This window comes from Ornithorhynchus anatinus, chromosome 8 (genome assembly GCF_004115215.2).
Source record: "Ornithorhynchus anatinus isolate Pmale09 chromosome 8, mOrnAna1.pri.v4, whole genome shotgun sequence".
Taxonomy (NCBI): Eukaryota; Metazoa; Chordata; class Mammalia; order Monotremata; family Ornithorhynchidae; genus Ornithorhynchus; species Ornithorhynchus anatinus.
Window position 1 is genome coordinate 64,734,690 of NC_041735.1, and position 15,677 is coordinate 64,750,366.

Consider the following 15,677-nt stretch of genomic DNA (forward strand, 5'->3'; position numbering starts at 1 on the left):
ACTGAGGCACCGAGAAGTTAAGTGACTTGCCCACAGTCACACAGCTGACAAGTGGCAGAGGCGGGATATGGTTTAATCGCCTCCAAGATTTGGGCTATCGCTCAGTCATTCATATTAATTGAGTGCTAACTGTGTGCAGAGTACTGTACTAAGCCCTTAGGAGAGTACAATATAACAAGGTAACAGATACATTTCCTGCCCACGACGAACTTACAATCTAGAAGGATTGTGACCTTGTTTCTTAGATGTGACCTGTTCTATTTCACGCCACTTTAGTACTCGCCCTCTACCAGATTCAAACACCCAGGTCTTGGAGATCTCTCATTTCTGCTTTGTTTTAGTATTCAGCCCACATTTTTCCAAAGGACAACCTTTTCAGTGCCATCCCTCTTCTCTTTCCTATATTTTCTGTACTAATTTAAAACATGCAAAGAACCTATACTCTAAGAATACCACTTTCCCCATCTTCAAAGCATTACTAAAATCATACCAATCAATTGATGGTATTTGTTGAGCACTTACTTGAGCACTTACTGCCTGCCGAGAACTATACTGAGCATTTAGGAGCGTACAGTGTAACGGAGCTGGTAGATACATTGCCTGTATTCAGTGACTGAAGCTTAGAGTCTAGCTGTAATCCTACCTCTTCTATGAAGCATTTCCTGATTAACCTTTTAATTCCCCACCCTATTTGCCTTCCCTTTAGTTGGATGACAGTTGGATCTGCACTGCTTAGAACTTTGATAATAATAATAATTATTATAGTATTTGTTACGCACTGTCAGGCTGGGGTGGATACAACTAAATGGGGTTGGACACAGTCCCTGTCCCACATGGGGTTCACCATCTTAATTTTCCATTTTACAGATGAGGTACCTGAGTCCCAGAGAAGTGAATGTTCCCCCTACCCCCAACTCCTCAGTCCTTAATCAGCCAATCAGTGGTATTGAGCGCATGCTAGGTGCAGAGCGTTGCAGTAAGCACTTGGGAGAGTACAGCAGAATTACCTGACGTTCTCTGCCCGTAATGAACTTGCAGTCTAGAGATGAGTTTACAGTCTGGAGAACTAAAGTAAGCATCCTTAAGCTCTGCCGTTGCACTATTAAATTTATTTAAATATCTCTCTCCCACAGAATCGAAGGTCCTTGAGGTCAGGAATTATATCTACCTACTCTGTTGTACTGTTCAGAGAAGCAGCGTGGCTCAGTGGAAAGGGCACGGGCTTGGGAGTCAGAGGTCATGAGTTTGAATCCTGGCTCTGCCATTTGTAAGCTTGTGACTGTGGGCAAGTCACTTCACTTCTCTGTGCCTCAGTTACCTCATCTGGAAAATGGGGATTAACTTTGAGCCTCAGGTGGGACAACCTGATGACCCTGTATCTCCCCCAGTGCTTAGAACAGTGCTCGGCACATAGTAAGCGCTTAAATACCAACATTATTATTATTATTATTCTCTCCCAGGATTTAACGCAGTGCTCTGCATACAGTAGAGGTTCAGGAAATATCAATGATTTATTGATTAAACCTTACTATAAGGCCTAGCCATTGGCTGAGAAGCAGTTTAGCGTTCATAAGAACTGTTAAAGTTGTAATTCAATGACCCTTTGGCTCTGAGATCCTGACCCTACTTCCAATGATAGTCAAAAATCAGTCAATGGTATTTACAGAGCATTTACTATGAGCAGAGCACTGAAAAGTCACATAAGCAATGAAGAAAACAAAACAAGGAGAGAACTGTGATGTGCTATATTATTCTCATTATTAAAATCACCCTGGATATTAATCTATTAATCTTGTAAACAAAATGATTGAACCTTTATTATGAAAGTCCCAAACTCCTCCTCATAGCTTGTGCATCTCAACTATCCACACTTGGATTACAAAGAGGTTTATTTCCAACATTGTCTTCTCCACGTATTTTCCCTGAAGATAATCAGTGTATTATGCATTTTTAGATATTTGTTGAAAACTATAAAACTGTCAAAGCATCAGCAGTATTTTAACATCAGGAGAAAATACAAAGTTTTAGACTCCCTATAGGACAGTTCTTTTAGATTAGGGCAGACGTGAAATCCAAAGATTTGGCTTTTTGTAAAAAGACAATCCTTTAGATTGAAAGTGCCGTGCAGGTCAGGGACTGTGGCCTGCTTTATTATCCGGGCTCTACCCCACTGCTCCGTACAAGCTTGGTACACAGTAAGCATTTAACAAATTCCACAACATCTGATGGTGACATTTTAGGAATTTCTAAAACAAAGGTTTTGCCTGACATCAGATGGCATGAAAGCAGATAGATCCACTTTCTTTACTTCAGGAGCAAAAGATTGAGAAGCATAACCTTTAGGAAGGAGTGAAGTTTAGAATCCACATTTTAAAAATCACAGATATAATCACTTACAGAGTTCCGTGTTCCAGTAGTTTCAAGATCCTCAGGAGCGGGGATCAAGTCTGCTTCTGGTACTGCTTACTCCTGAGTGTGTTGCACATAGTAGGTGCTCAACAAATGCTAATGATAATGAAAAACATAATGACAATGTTTATTAAGTGCTCATCTCTCCCAAACGCTCTGCTAAGGCTTAGGGTTGATAAGGATAATCAGGTTGGACACAGTTCTTGTCCCAAGTGATCATTATGATGATAATTATAATTAAAATTAAACACTTACTCTGTGCTAAGCACTGTACTGAACACTGAAGTGTATCCAAGACGATGAGGTCAGACCCAGACCCTGGCCCTCATAGAGTTTACAATGTAAGTAGGGGGGAGAATAAGTATTGAATCTCCATTTTAAGAAGAGAAAATTGAGGCCCAGAGAAGTAGAGGTCATAGTTTAAGGAGGAGAGAGAACAGGTATTTTTTTCCTCCATTATACATATGGATACACAAGAACCCAGGGAAGTAAATTGACTTAGTCAAGGTCATTCAGCAGACAATTGTCATTGCTGTAAGTAGAAAACCCATCTCAGTTTCCTGCAGAATTGCATTTCCTCCTGCCTTTAGAACATCTCGACTCGGATGTTCTAAAGGGATGTCCCGCGAACACCTCAACCTGAACATGACCCAGACATGTCCTCCCCATGACTTTCACATCCCTGTAGATAATCATGGTAGTATTTGTTAAGTATTTACTATGTGCCAAGCCCTGTTCTCAGTGCTGGGGTAGATACAAGGTAATCAGGTTGTCCCACGTGGGGGTCACAGACTTAATCCCCATTTTCCAGATGAGGTAACTGAGGCACAGAGAAGTTAAGTGCTTCGCCCAAAGTCACGCAGCTGACAAGTGGCAGAGCGGGGATTAGAACCCATGATCTAATAATGTTGGTATTTGTTAAGCGCTTACTATGTGCCGAGCACTGTTCTAAGCGCTGGGGTAGACACAGGGGAATCAGGTTGTCCCACGTGGGGCTCACGGTCTTAATCCCCATTTTACAGATGAGGTAACTGAGGCACAGAGAAGTTAAGTGCTTCGCCCAAAGTCACGCAGCTGACAAGTGGCAGAGCGGGGATTAGAACCCATGATCTCTGACTCCTAAGCCTGTGCTCTTTCCTCTGAGCCACGTTGCTTCTCAGAATTATTAAAATCATATCTCTTCCAAGAGCCCTTTTCCGACTAAGCTCTCATTTTCCCTACTCACTCTCCCTTCTGTGTCATCCATGCACGTTGATTTGTATGCTTTGAACACTTGATAATCACCCCAACTTTAACCCCACTTTAACCCTTGGGTGTTGGGGGGAAGCAGCATGGAGTAGAGTGAATACAGCGTGGGCCTGGGAATCAGAAGGTCATGGGTTCTAATCCATGCCAGCTCTGCCACTTAATAATAATAACGTTGGTATTTGTTAAGCGCTTACTATATGCAGAGCACTGTTCTAAGTGCTGGGGTAGATACAGGGTAATCAGGTTGTCCCATGTGAGGCTCACAGTTAATCCCCATTTTACAGATAAGGTAACTGAGGCACAGAGAAGTGAAGTGACTTGCCCACAGTCACACAGCTGACAAGTGGCAGAGCCGGGATTCTTGTTTGCTATGCTCCATTGGGCATGTCGCTTCACTTCTCTGTGCCTCAATTACTTCGTCTGTGGAATGGGGATGAAGACTGTGAGCCCCATGTGGGACAGGGACTGTGTCCAACCCAATTTGCTTGCATCTACATAGTACAGTTCCTGGCAAATAGCAATCACTTAACGAATACCACAGTTATCATTATTATTATGTACATATTCATAATTTATTTTACTGCCTGTCTTCCCCTCTGGACCGGGAGCTCCTTGTCAGCAGGGAGCACGTTTACTAACTCTGACTTATCATACTCTCCCGAGAACTTCGTACAGTTCTCTGCACAAGGAAAACACTCAATAAATACCACTGATTGCTAGTTCTCCCGACTCCTAGCCCTGTGCTCTTTCAAGCATAGAAGCAGCGTGGCTCAGTGGAAAGAGCCCGGGCTTTGGAGTCAGAGGTCATGGGTTCGAATCACGGCTCTGCCACTTGTCAGCTGTGCGACCGTGGGCAAGTCACTTAACTTCTCTTTGCCTCAGTTACCTCATCTGTAAAATGGGGATTAAGACTGTGAGCCCCACGTGGGACAACCTGATTCCCCTGGGTCTACCCCAGCGCTTAGAACAGTACTCGGCACATAGTAAGCGCTTAACAAATACCAACGTTATTAACTAGGCCACGGTCCCTCTGGCAACCACTATTCCTAAATATTCACACGACTGTATTCGTTCACTGCCACTGTCCCTGACACCTAGACCTGTTTAACCCAACCACACCACATCTACCCCAGCGCTTAGAACAGTGCTCTGTACATAGTAAGCGCTTAACAAATACCAACATTATCATTATTATTATTATTATTACATCTATAAGCCCTGCACAAGCAGCTTTTCCCCCAAACTGAGGGAACGAAACAACCCAACGAAAGAAAACCACAACCCTTCACCTCCTACTACCTGAGAGCGGCTCAGTCATCTTTCGGGAAGAAAACATTCACGAGCCAGGGAAGGGAAAACTGGGATGGGCTTTAGGATGGAGAGAGCGGGGCAGGACCAGGATTTTTCAGAGTTGTTGGAATGACTTGACAGAGCTCTTTAAAGTTTCAACCTTTCCATTTCTTTCCTTGACATGGCCACTGGGTGGCAGAAAGGCACCGTAGCTCCAAATATCCAAGAGTTTTGTGGGCTTCTCAAGAACAATCTACTTTTTCTCTAGCAAAAGTGGGATTGCAGTCAATCATCGATATGGACTGCTGATTGAGGGCAGAAGACTCTACTAAGCCCTTTGAAGCAGCCTGACCTAGTGATCCGAGCAGAGGCCTGGGAGTCGGAAGGATCTGGGGTCTAATCCCGGCTGTGCCGCCTGCTTGCTGCGTGACCTTGGGCAAGTCGTGTCGCTTCGCTGGGACTCAGTTCCCGCATCTATAAAATGGGGATTAAGACTGTGAGCCCCACGTCGGGCGGGGACTGAGTCCTGGGAATGAAGACTGGGAGCCCCATCTGTCCAACCGGATTAACTCGTATGGACCCCAGCACTTAGAACAGTGCTTGACAGGTAGAAGCGCTTAACAAATACCATCATCATTATTATTAGTTTCACATTATAACATAGTTGTTAGACAGATTCTCTGCCCTCAACAGGCTTTTTTTTTTTTTTTTTAACGGTATTTGATAAGCACTCGCTATGTACCAAGCACTATACTAAGCACTGGGGTAGAGATAAGATAATTAAGTTGGACCCAGTCCTGGTCCCAAATGGGGCTCACAACTGTAATCTCCATTTTACAGATGAGGGAACTGTGGCACTGAGAAGTGAAGTGGCTGAACCAAGGTCACAAAGCAGACAAACAGTGGAGCAAGAATTAGAACCCAACTCCTTCTGACTCCCCGGCCCGGGCTATGTCCACTAGAACATGCTCCTCCTAAGTGTCATCTTTTATTTCACTTCTTTGTGCCACACAAACCAATATTCCCTTTCTAAAGACCTATTCTAAATCCCTTTCTAAAGCCTATTAAAACAGAATCCTCCAAACCTGTTCACTTGAATAAAGCACTGTTCATGTTTACTACTTCTATCCTACTCTTCCAAGCAGTTAAAGCAGTGCTCTGCACACAGTAGGTACTCTATGAGTACTCTAGGGAGTGTGGCCTTGTAGAAAATACATAGGAGTCAGATTGAGGAGTCCCTGGTGTGTGATCCCAAATCTGCCAACCGGCCTCATGCATGATTTTATGAAGTCACTCTCGATGCCTCAGTTTCTTCATATACGAAATTGGGATAAAAAACGATAAAGACATAGACTATTCCATCTACTCCAGGATTTAGCCCAGTATAAGCAATCCCAGGGAGAAAAACCGATGTAGATTCCAGGGAAGGAAAACCTACAACACGATTCCGAGGGCCCTCTCTTGTGAGTGAGATTATTTTTCTGAGTGGCTAATGTTATTTCCTGCAGCAAATTTAATGGATCATTTTTCCTCTTTCTCTGATTAATGTGATCACCTTCGTTTTAGCCATTCGGTTTGCAGCATTTGTTTTTCTGCTGTCTAATGAATTATTGTCAGCTGTCAATTAAGGCATTGAAGGGCAGATTCTATTTGACATTTGATGATGTTTACTGCCCCTTAAATTACAGGATCTCTTGTAAATTCATTGAAAGCCCACAGTTCTACGATTTAGATTTCTCCGATTAGATTTTAGTCCATTTTGCATTGCACGTTTCCGCTATGACCACCGTCAACTATGATTTTCATACAGCTTTTCAGCCTCTCCACCCATGAGATGAGACAACCTTTGGGGTTTGGAGGATGTTCTTTCATTGCTGAAATGGCTAGGAGTTGATATTGGGCTGGAAACCAACATTTGGCTGTTTCACATCTCATGATCTTGAGGTGAATTGGGATGTAGGACTAGCCAGGAGGCACGGATCTGAAAGGGCTGGGCCCTGGTGTAGAGAACCCTAGGAGATAGGGAAAATCTGAAGGAATTCCTGAGCTGGCTTCCTGAACTGGGTTTTAATCCTAATAATGATTGTGGTATTTGTTAAGAGTTATTACGTGCCGGGCTCTGCACTAAGCACTGGGTTGGATACAAACAAATCAGGTTGGAAACTTTCATTCGGGCATATTTATTGAGCAATTTTTATGTGCAGAGCACTGTACTAAGCACTTGGAATATACAATTCGTCAACAAATAGAGAAAATCCCTGCCTAACAACGGGCTCACAGTCTCAAAGGGGGAGACAGACAACAAAAGAAAACAAGAAGTCAGGCATCAATGCCATCAAGATCATTAATAAAGTAGAGTAATAAATAATATATACAAATATATACAATTGCTGTGGCGATGGGAAGGAGGTAGAGCAGAGGGAGGGTGTAGGGGGAATGAGGAGGGACAGAAGGAAAGGGAGGGTTCAGTCTGGGAAAGCCTCTTGGAGGAGGTGAGCTCCCAGTAGGGCTTTGAAGAAGGGATGAGAGTTAATTTGGCTGATGTGAGGAGGGAGGATATTCCAGGTCAGTAGTAAGACGCGGGCCAGGCATCGATGTTGGGACAGGTGACAACGAGGGGCCGTGAGGAGTTTCGCGGCAGAAGAGACAAGTTTAGGGGATTGTCTGTAGAAGGAGGAGAGGAAGAGAGGTGAGATAGGAGGGGGCAAGGCGATGGGGAGCTTTGATGCCAATAGTGAGGAGTTTTTGTTTCCTGTGAAGGTTGATAGGCAACCATTGGAGGGTTTTGAGGAGGGGAGTGACATGCCCAGAGCGTTTCTGAAGATAGATAATCCGATCAGTGGAATGAAGTACAGACTGGAGTGGGGAGAGACAGGAGGATTGGAGATGAGAGAGGAGGCTGATGCAATAACCCAGTCGGGTTACAGCCCCTCACCTACTTGGGGCTCACAGTCTTAATCCCCATTTTACAGATCAGGTAACCGAGGCACAGAGAAGAGAGTGACTTACCCAGACCACACAGCAGACAAGTGGCAGAGCCAGGGTTAGAACCTATGACCTTTAGACTCATAAGCCTGTGCCCTATCCACTAAACCATGCTGCTTGCCCTAAGCTGTTTGCCACTTACCTGTTGAGTGACCTTGGGCAAACCAAGTAACTTCTCAATGCCTAAATGTATGCATCTGTAAAATGGGGATTAGATACCTGCCATCCCCATCCCCCAGGCTGTGAAACAGAGATGTCACCCTTCTTCATATCCAACAGACAACAGACAATGAATCTCTCCACCTTCAAAGCCTTCCCTGATCAAGCCCTTATCTCTCTTTTCCCACTTCCTTCTGCATCACTTTTGCACTTCCATTGGCCCCCTTATTCACCCCTCCACCCCATAGCACTTAAAATAATGATGGTTTCTGTTAGGCACTTACTATGTGTGAATCACTGTTCCAAGTGCTGGGGGTGATACAAGGTGATCAGGTTGTTCCACTTGGGGCTCACAGTCTTAATCCCCATTTTACAGATGAGATAGCGGAGGCACAGAGAAGGTAAGTGACTTGCCCAAAGTCACACAGCTGACAAGCGGTGGAGCCAGGATTAGAAACAGTGACCTCTGACTCCCAAGCCCATGCTCTTTCCACTGAATCACACTGCTTCACTTATGTCCATACCCATCCCATTCATTTATATTCATGTCTGTCTCCCTCTCTAGACTGTAACCTCATCGTGGGCAGGAAATGTGTCTGTTATACTGTTAAATCGTGCTTTCCCAAGGGCTTAGCACAGTGCTCTGCATAAAGTGAATGCTCAATAAATATGACTGATTAGTTGTTTGAACAGTAAAGAGTAAGAAGGAGTAACCCTCATTTCTTCTGGTCTTCAGGACAACGGGAAGACGTAATAGGTGTGGGTGTTACTTACTAGCCATTTGCTTGATGCCTTGAGATGGATTATCATATATTCCAATTAATCATTTCTTTTTTTATGGTATTTATTAAGTTCTTACTCTGTGTCAAAGACTGCTCTAAGCACTGGGGTCGGTACGAATTAATTAGGTTGGACACAGTCCCTGTCCTGCATGGGGCTCACAGTCTAATTAGGGAGAGGAGGAAAACTGAGGCACAGAGAAGTGAGAGATGTGCCCAAGATCACGTAGCAAGTAATTGGCAGAGCTGGGATTAGAACCCAGGTCCTCTGACTCCCAGCCAGGCCTGCGCTCTTTCCACTAGGTCATGCTGTTTCTCTATTGATTTCTCTATTTATTGAGCCCTTTCTCCGGGGAGAGCACAGTACTAAACACTTGGGTGGGCACAGTAGAGCAGGTAGACCTGATTCCTTCCCTTGAGGAGCTTACACGCCTTTGGGGATGATGATGATGATGATGATGATGATGTTGGTATTTGTTAAGCGCTATGTGCCGAGCACTGTTCTAAGCATTGGTGGAGATACAGGATCATCAGGTTGTCCCTCATGGGGCTCACAATCTTAATCCCCATTTTATAGATGAGGGAACTGAGGCCCCAAGAAGTTAAGTGACTTGGCCAAAGTCACACAGCTGACAGGTGGTGGAACCAGAATTAGAACCCATGACCTTTGATTCCAAAGCTTGGGCTCTTTCCATTGAGCCACGCTGCTTCTCAGAGACAGACATTAAATTATAGATATCTGGGGGTGTACATTCCGAAAAAGGCAGTAAGACAAGGCATGAACACACTGAAATGTGGTAGATGAATTGCATTTCTGGAAAGTCCTTGGCCAGGCACTTAATTCATCCTCTATCGCTTATGTTGGGCAATATATGAAGCTGAGGGGAACATTACACGGAATGCTTCGTTTTCAGGTGAAGCATTTCAAATTTATGAAAAAGCTCACTGGCAGCCTGTAGGACGTGTAGGATTCTAGTGGAGGGAACACTCATATCTTGTCTTGTTTGGGTTTTTTGATAAAGGAAATGCCAGCCAAGTTATCCCATACGTTCTCTTCCAGCAAGGTGAAGGAATTCACATGTGTTGGGCATTCAGGTTTTGAAGTATAATTAATGAGACTAAAAGAAAAGAAATGTCACTGGAAAAGATATGCTCCCTCCTATGTTTGTTTTATTTGTTTTGCTAATAATAAATACTGTAAAACCTCTAAGTCTATCTCTGTTAAATTTGGTGCTCTTCCGTTTGATATTTTAGAGGGGCATGTCGATCATGGCTCATGGTGAAGGAACAACGAAAAAAAATTAATATTTTTCACTTCCAAGTCATTTCCAATTCACTCACGGTCACCTTAGATGCAAAAATGCTAACTGAATGTGGAAAATTAAAAAAAAAAAAAGTCAGAGAGGCCTAACTGAATTTCCACACTAAAGAAGTTTTCTTCAACCTCAGCATATAATGTGTGGGTCTAAATACTTATAAGGCATTCACATGGCAGATGTAAACCCACTAGTCAAAGGAAATATGAGTTAAAGAGTCTTGCACGTGATTTTTTAAAAGTTTTATTTGATTCACTGATTCCCTGTTGATCAGATCCATTTATCCCGGGAAGTTCCAGTTCCTAGAGGATTTTGGGAAATCGAGTCATTCACAATTCTGGGAAATGTAGGCCCAGAAAGAAGAGAGAAGACCAGGTTTCCTAGATTTTCAGTCCATTTTAGCTCCAACTTTGCCTCCTTTATGACTCTGAATATTTATGTGACCGACTTGGTTGGCATTTTCTTAGGACTTGTGAATAATCAGATAAAAAATGTCCCTGAAAAGGTGCTTAATGTTTGAAGTGGCTTCAACAGTGGTTTTTACTTTCAAGTTACTGAGTTTTTGAAAAAAAAGGTACTCAGCTGCCCCTTCCTATGTCTCTTTGCTACTCTCCTACTTCAAGCCAGCTCGCAGACTTCCCTCCTCTAATGCCAACCTTCTCACTATACTTCGATCTCATCCATCTCACCATGGATCTCTCTCCCACGTCCTGCTTCTAGCTTGGAACGCCCTCTCTTAAGATATCCGACGGAGGATTACTGTTCTAAGTGTAGGTACTGCCTGTCCCATGAAGGGCTCACGTCTTAATCCCCATTTTACAGATGCGGGAACTGAGGTACAGAGAAGTGAAGTGACTTGCCCTAGGTCACACAGAAGATAGGTGGTGGAGCCAGGATTAGAACCCAGGTCCTTCTGACTCCCAGGCCTGTGCTCTTTCTACTAGGCCATGATGCTTCTCCAGCAACCAGACCCCGCCATGCAAGTGCCCAAGCAGGCGTTTACGTGGTACCAAAGGGCACCGGTGCCACCCTTGTGCTTCCAGTCTGTCCCCCCGCCCTCATGTGAGCGTAAATCAGACAGTGGAGCGATGGAGAGAAGCAGCATGGTCTAGTGGCTAGACCCCAGGCCCGGGAATCAGAAGGACCTGGGTTCTGATCCCGACTCCGTCGCTTGTCTGCTATATGACCTTGGGCAATTCACTTCACTTCCCTGTGCCTCAGTTACCTCATCTCTAAAATGGGGATTGAGACTGCGAGCCCTATGTGGGACAGAGACTGTTTCCAACTGGATTGGCTCGTACCCATCCCAGTGCTTAGTACAGTGCCTGGCACATAGTAAGTGCTTAACAAATACCATCACTATTATTGTTTTCACCTTCCACACTGCCAGGCAGTCGGTCAGTCATATTTACTGAGTACTTACTGCATTCAGACAACTGTACCGAATGTTAGGGAGAGTATAATCTGACAATAAGCAGACAATAAACAGACGTGGCTCAGTGGAAAGAGCACGGGCTTGGGAGTCAGATGTCATGGGTTCGAATTCTCACTCTGCCACTTGTCAGCTGTGTGACTGTAGGCAAGTCACTTAACTTCTCATTGCCTCAGTTCCCTCATCTGTCAAATGGGGATGAAGACTGTGAGTCTCACGTGGGGCAACCTCATTACCCTCTATGTACCCCAGTGCTTAGAACAGTGCTCTGCACGTAGTAAGCACTTAACAAATACCAACATTTTCCTCTGCACTGGCTTAGTATGTGCTTGTGCATTACATATTCCTGGCATGACCATAATTTTTATGGCATTTTTCAAGAGCTTACTATGTGCCAGATACTGTTCTAAGTGTTGGGGTAGATGCAAGCTAATCGGATTGGACACAGCCCATGTCAGTTAGTGAGGTAACCCAGAGAAATGAAGCAACTTGCCCAAAGTCACACAGCAGACAATTGGTGGCTCCGGGATTAGAACCCAGGTCCTTCTGACTTCCAGGGCCGTGATCCTTCCACTAGGCCGTGCTGCTTCTCATCCAACTGAGTATCTTACCATGAAATCAATCAATGGTATTTACTGGGCAACTACTGGGTTCAGAGCACTGTACGTAGTCCTTGGGAGAGTACAATTCAACAGAGTTGGTAGACACGGGCCCTCTAAAAACGTCGTCCCCTGCCAAAGTACAAGACTGGTCAATCTTCAAGGGGCTCAGGTCCACTCCATGAAGTAAGGCCCATCTCTATCCCCACTGCCCTCATTTCACGCCATCCTTTTTCTTTTGGGGAGCGCGTCCCTCCTAAAAAAACGGAGGCCTTCTCCACTCATCAGGAATATCACCTGAAGCAGCATGGTGGAGTGGATAGAGCACCAGCCTGGGAGTCGGGAAGGTCATGGGTTCCAATCTTGGCTCCCCCACTTGTCTGCTGTATGACCTTGGGCACCTCACTTCACTTCTCTGTGCCAGTTACCTCATCTGTTAATGGGGATCGAGACGATGAGCCCCACGTGGGACTGGGACGGTGTCCAACCAAATTTGCTTGTACCAGCTCATTGTGAAGTATAGTGCTTGGCGCATAGTAAGTGCTTAAAAATGCCATAATTATTAATATTATTGTTATCACCGCATTAACCCTCTCCATCTTTGCAATTATTCATTTTAATGTTCAGTTACTTGGTAGCTCTTATTTAATCTCAAATTCATTTAGTCGCTTGTCATTGGTGAAACTCTTTGCCACGATTCGTTTAGTTCCTTGCTCCTTCATCCCGTCCAGGTGAGTGTGACCGGTCACTATTGCTTGCATCCCACAAAATGATGCTGTGCAACTTTGTCCCACAATTAGCTGCAAAGCCAGGTTTATCATCTCCTTTCCTGTTTTTGGTCTCTTGCCATATGCCATATCCCCTATCCAGTAAGGTCCCCGTGACAATCCTCGGGAAGCAGGTGCGAGAGGAGTTCCGGGTGTTTCTAGGCCGCGTTAGCCCGCCGGATCGGGGAAAGCGCCGTGCCCCTCGAGGACGGCGGGCTTCTGCTCCAGTTTCCGTGGGGCTGTTGCGGACAGTCGTGGGGGAAGGAACAGATTGCCTTTGAACGGTTCAGTCGAGCTCAGATTTTTACTGGCAGTTGCGGAACGCGCTGTTTATTTCGCTAAATGAAATCTGTTCCCTCTGTGTCCCGGGCAGAACGTGAAGGATGACGGGCAGCACGTTTGGAGACTGAAGCACTTTAACAAGCCGGCCTACTGTAACCTGTGCCTGAACATGCTCATAGGAGTGGGGAAACAGGGCCTCTGCTGCTCCTGTGAGTATCCCCAAGTCGCTTTCCAACCTCCCCGCCACGGCTGCCGACAGGAATTGACCAGGGAGATTGACGAAGGGGAGAGGTCCACATCCCGGTTAAGCCGTGATCGTGATAACGACACGGCTGATACCGTCTCAGCACCTCCCGCTAAGTGCCCATCATCAGATCCTCAACAGCCCCTGGCCCACATGAGGCTCACAGTCGAGAGGGAAGGAGGACAGATATGTAATCCTGCATAGAGCAGCGAGGCAGAGTGGATGGAGCCTGGGGCCTGGGAGTCAGAAGGCCGTGGGTTATAATCCCGGCTCCTAAATCTGTCTTTGGTGTGATCTTGGGCAAGTCACGTCACTTCTGTGGGCCTTAGTTACCTCATCTGTAAAATGGGGATTAAGACTGGGAGCCCTACGTGGGACAGGGAATGTGTCCAACCTGATTTGCTTGTATCCATCCCAGCGCTCAGTACAGTGTCTGGCACATAGTAAGCTCTTAACAAATACCATAATTATTTTTATTATTATAATCCCCATTTTCCAGGTGATATACCCAAGGCACGGAGAGATTAGATTGATGAGTCTGCTTGACTTCCAGACCCATGCACTTGCCACTGGACGACACTGCCTCCTCTTTCAATCATACTTATAGATAAAAATTCCTTAGGAGAAGGAGGACTGGTGATGGTATTTATTAGAGAAACGGCATGGTATTTGGATAGAGTACGGTCCTGGGAGTTAGAAGGTCATGGGTTCTAATCCCAGCTCTGCCACTTGTCTACTGTGTGACCCTGGGCAAGTCACTTCACTTCTCTGGGCCTTATCTGTAAAATGGGAGATTGAGACTGGGAAGCGCCACGTGGGATCGGGAATGTGTCCAACCCGATTTGCTTGTATCCAACCCAGTGCTTAGTAATAATAATAATAATAATGTTGGTATTTGTTAAGCGCTTACTATGTGCCGAGCACTGTTCTAAGCGCTGGGGTAGACATAGGGGAATCAGGTTGTCCCACGTGGGGCTCGCAGTCTTAATCCCCATTTTACAGATGAGGGAACTGAGGCACAGAGAAGTTAAGTGACTTGCCCACAGTCACACAGCCGACAAGTGGCAGAGCTGGGATTCGAACTCATGAGCCCTGACTCCAAAGCCCATGCTCTTTCCACTGAGCCACGCTGCTTCTCTTATAATTCTCTTATAGTACTGTGAGTGGCACAAGGTAAGTGCTTAATTTATGCAGAGAAGGAGCTTGGCTCAATAGAAAGAGCATGGGCTTGGGAGTCAGAGGTCATGGGTTCAAATCCCAGCTCCAGTGCTTGTCAGCTGTGTGACTTTGGGCAGGTCACTTTACTTCTCTTTGCCTCAGTGATCTCATCTGTAAAATGGGGATTAAGACTGTGAGCCCCACATGGGACAACCTGATCACTTTGTATCCTCTCCAGCGCTTAGAACAGTGCTTTACACATAGTAAACACTTAACAAATGCCATCATTAGTATTAACAAATACCACAATTACTATTATTATCATTATTACGGCAAACTGATGAAGTGCAGTGCACGATTCTAAGCACTTGGAAATTACAACAGATGCACAAGATGTGTTCCTTACTCGGTCAACCGATCCTGCCCCAGTCCAGAAGAAGAGAATTACGACAGCACCAGGCCTGGGGGGAATTGATAAGCCAGCCCAGTTTCAAATCACTTATGGGATGCAGCCTTCCCTCAGGCTCCAGTGAGATATGTGGGGGTGTTTTACTGGGCTATTACCTCGGATTTGCAGTCCACTGGGAAGAAACAAGGATCCTGAGAGTCACAGAACTGGGGTCTAATCTGCCACTTGCCTGCTGGGCCACCTCGGGTGGGTCACTTCCCTTTTTCATGCACCTGTGAAATGGGGATAACGAACCTGTCTTCCTATGATTTCTGGTTGGGACAGGGATGGTGTGTGATAATATCCTGCTTCAGTCCGAGTATTCGGGACATAAAAAGCACTTATTAAATGTCATTACTATTTATTCATTCTTCTGGGGAAAAAAAAAAATCCTACCAACTGCTCATGTTTCTACTCTCTTGCTTGCTTGTAGCAATTTTTTTTTTTCCCATTTTGCCATGCGTGTATTTCTTCTACTATTATTTCTAAGCCAATTCCTTCAGCCTGATGGCTTTTTAGAAAGTATTTGATGAATTATCTCCCCAGTGTCATATCACAAGT

The 15,677-nt window shown here is 45.1% G+C and overlaps 1 protein-coding gene across 6 annotated transcripts in view; it reads left to right on the forward strand.

Annotated features, from left to right (window-relative positions):
• Positions 1-15,677, forward strand: part of DGKB (diacylglycerol kinase beta) — a 609,664-nt gene that overhangs the window by 152,217 nt on the left and 441,770 nt on the right. For all 6 annotated transcript variants that reach the window (XM_039912948.1, XM_029070029.2, XM_029070032.2 and 3 more), the window contains one exon: positions 13,358-13,475. In XM_039912948.1, coding sequence (XP_039768882.1) covers positions 13,358-13,475 — 118 coding nt within the window. The remainder of the gene's footprint in view (positions 1-13,357; positions 13,476-15,677) is intronic.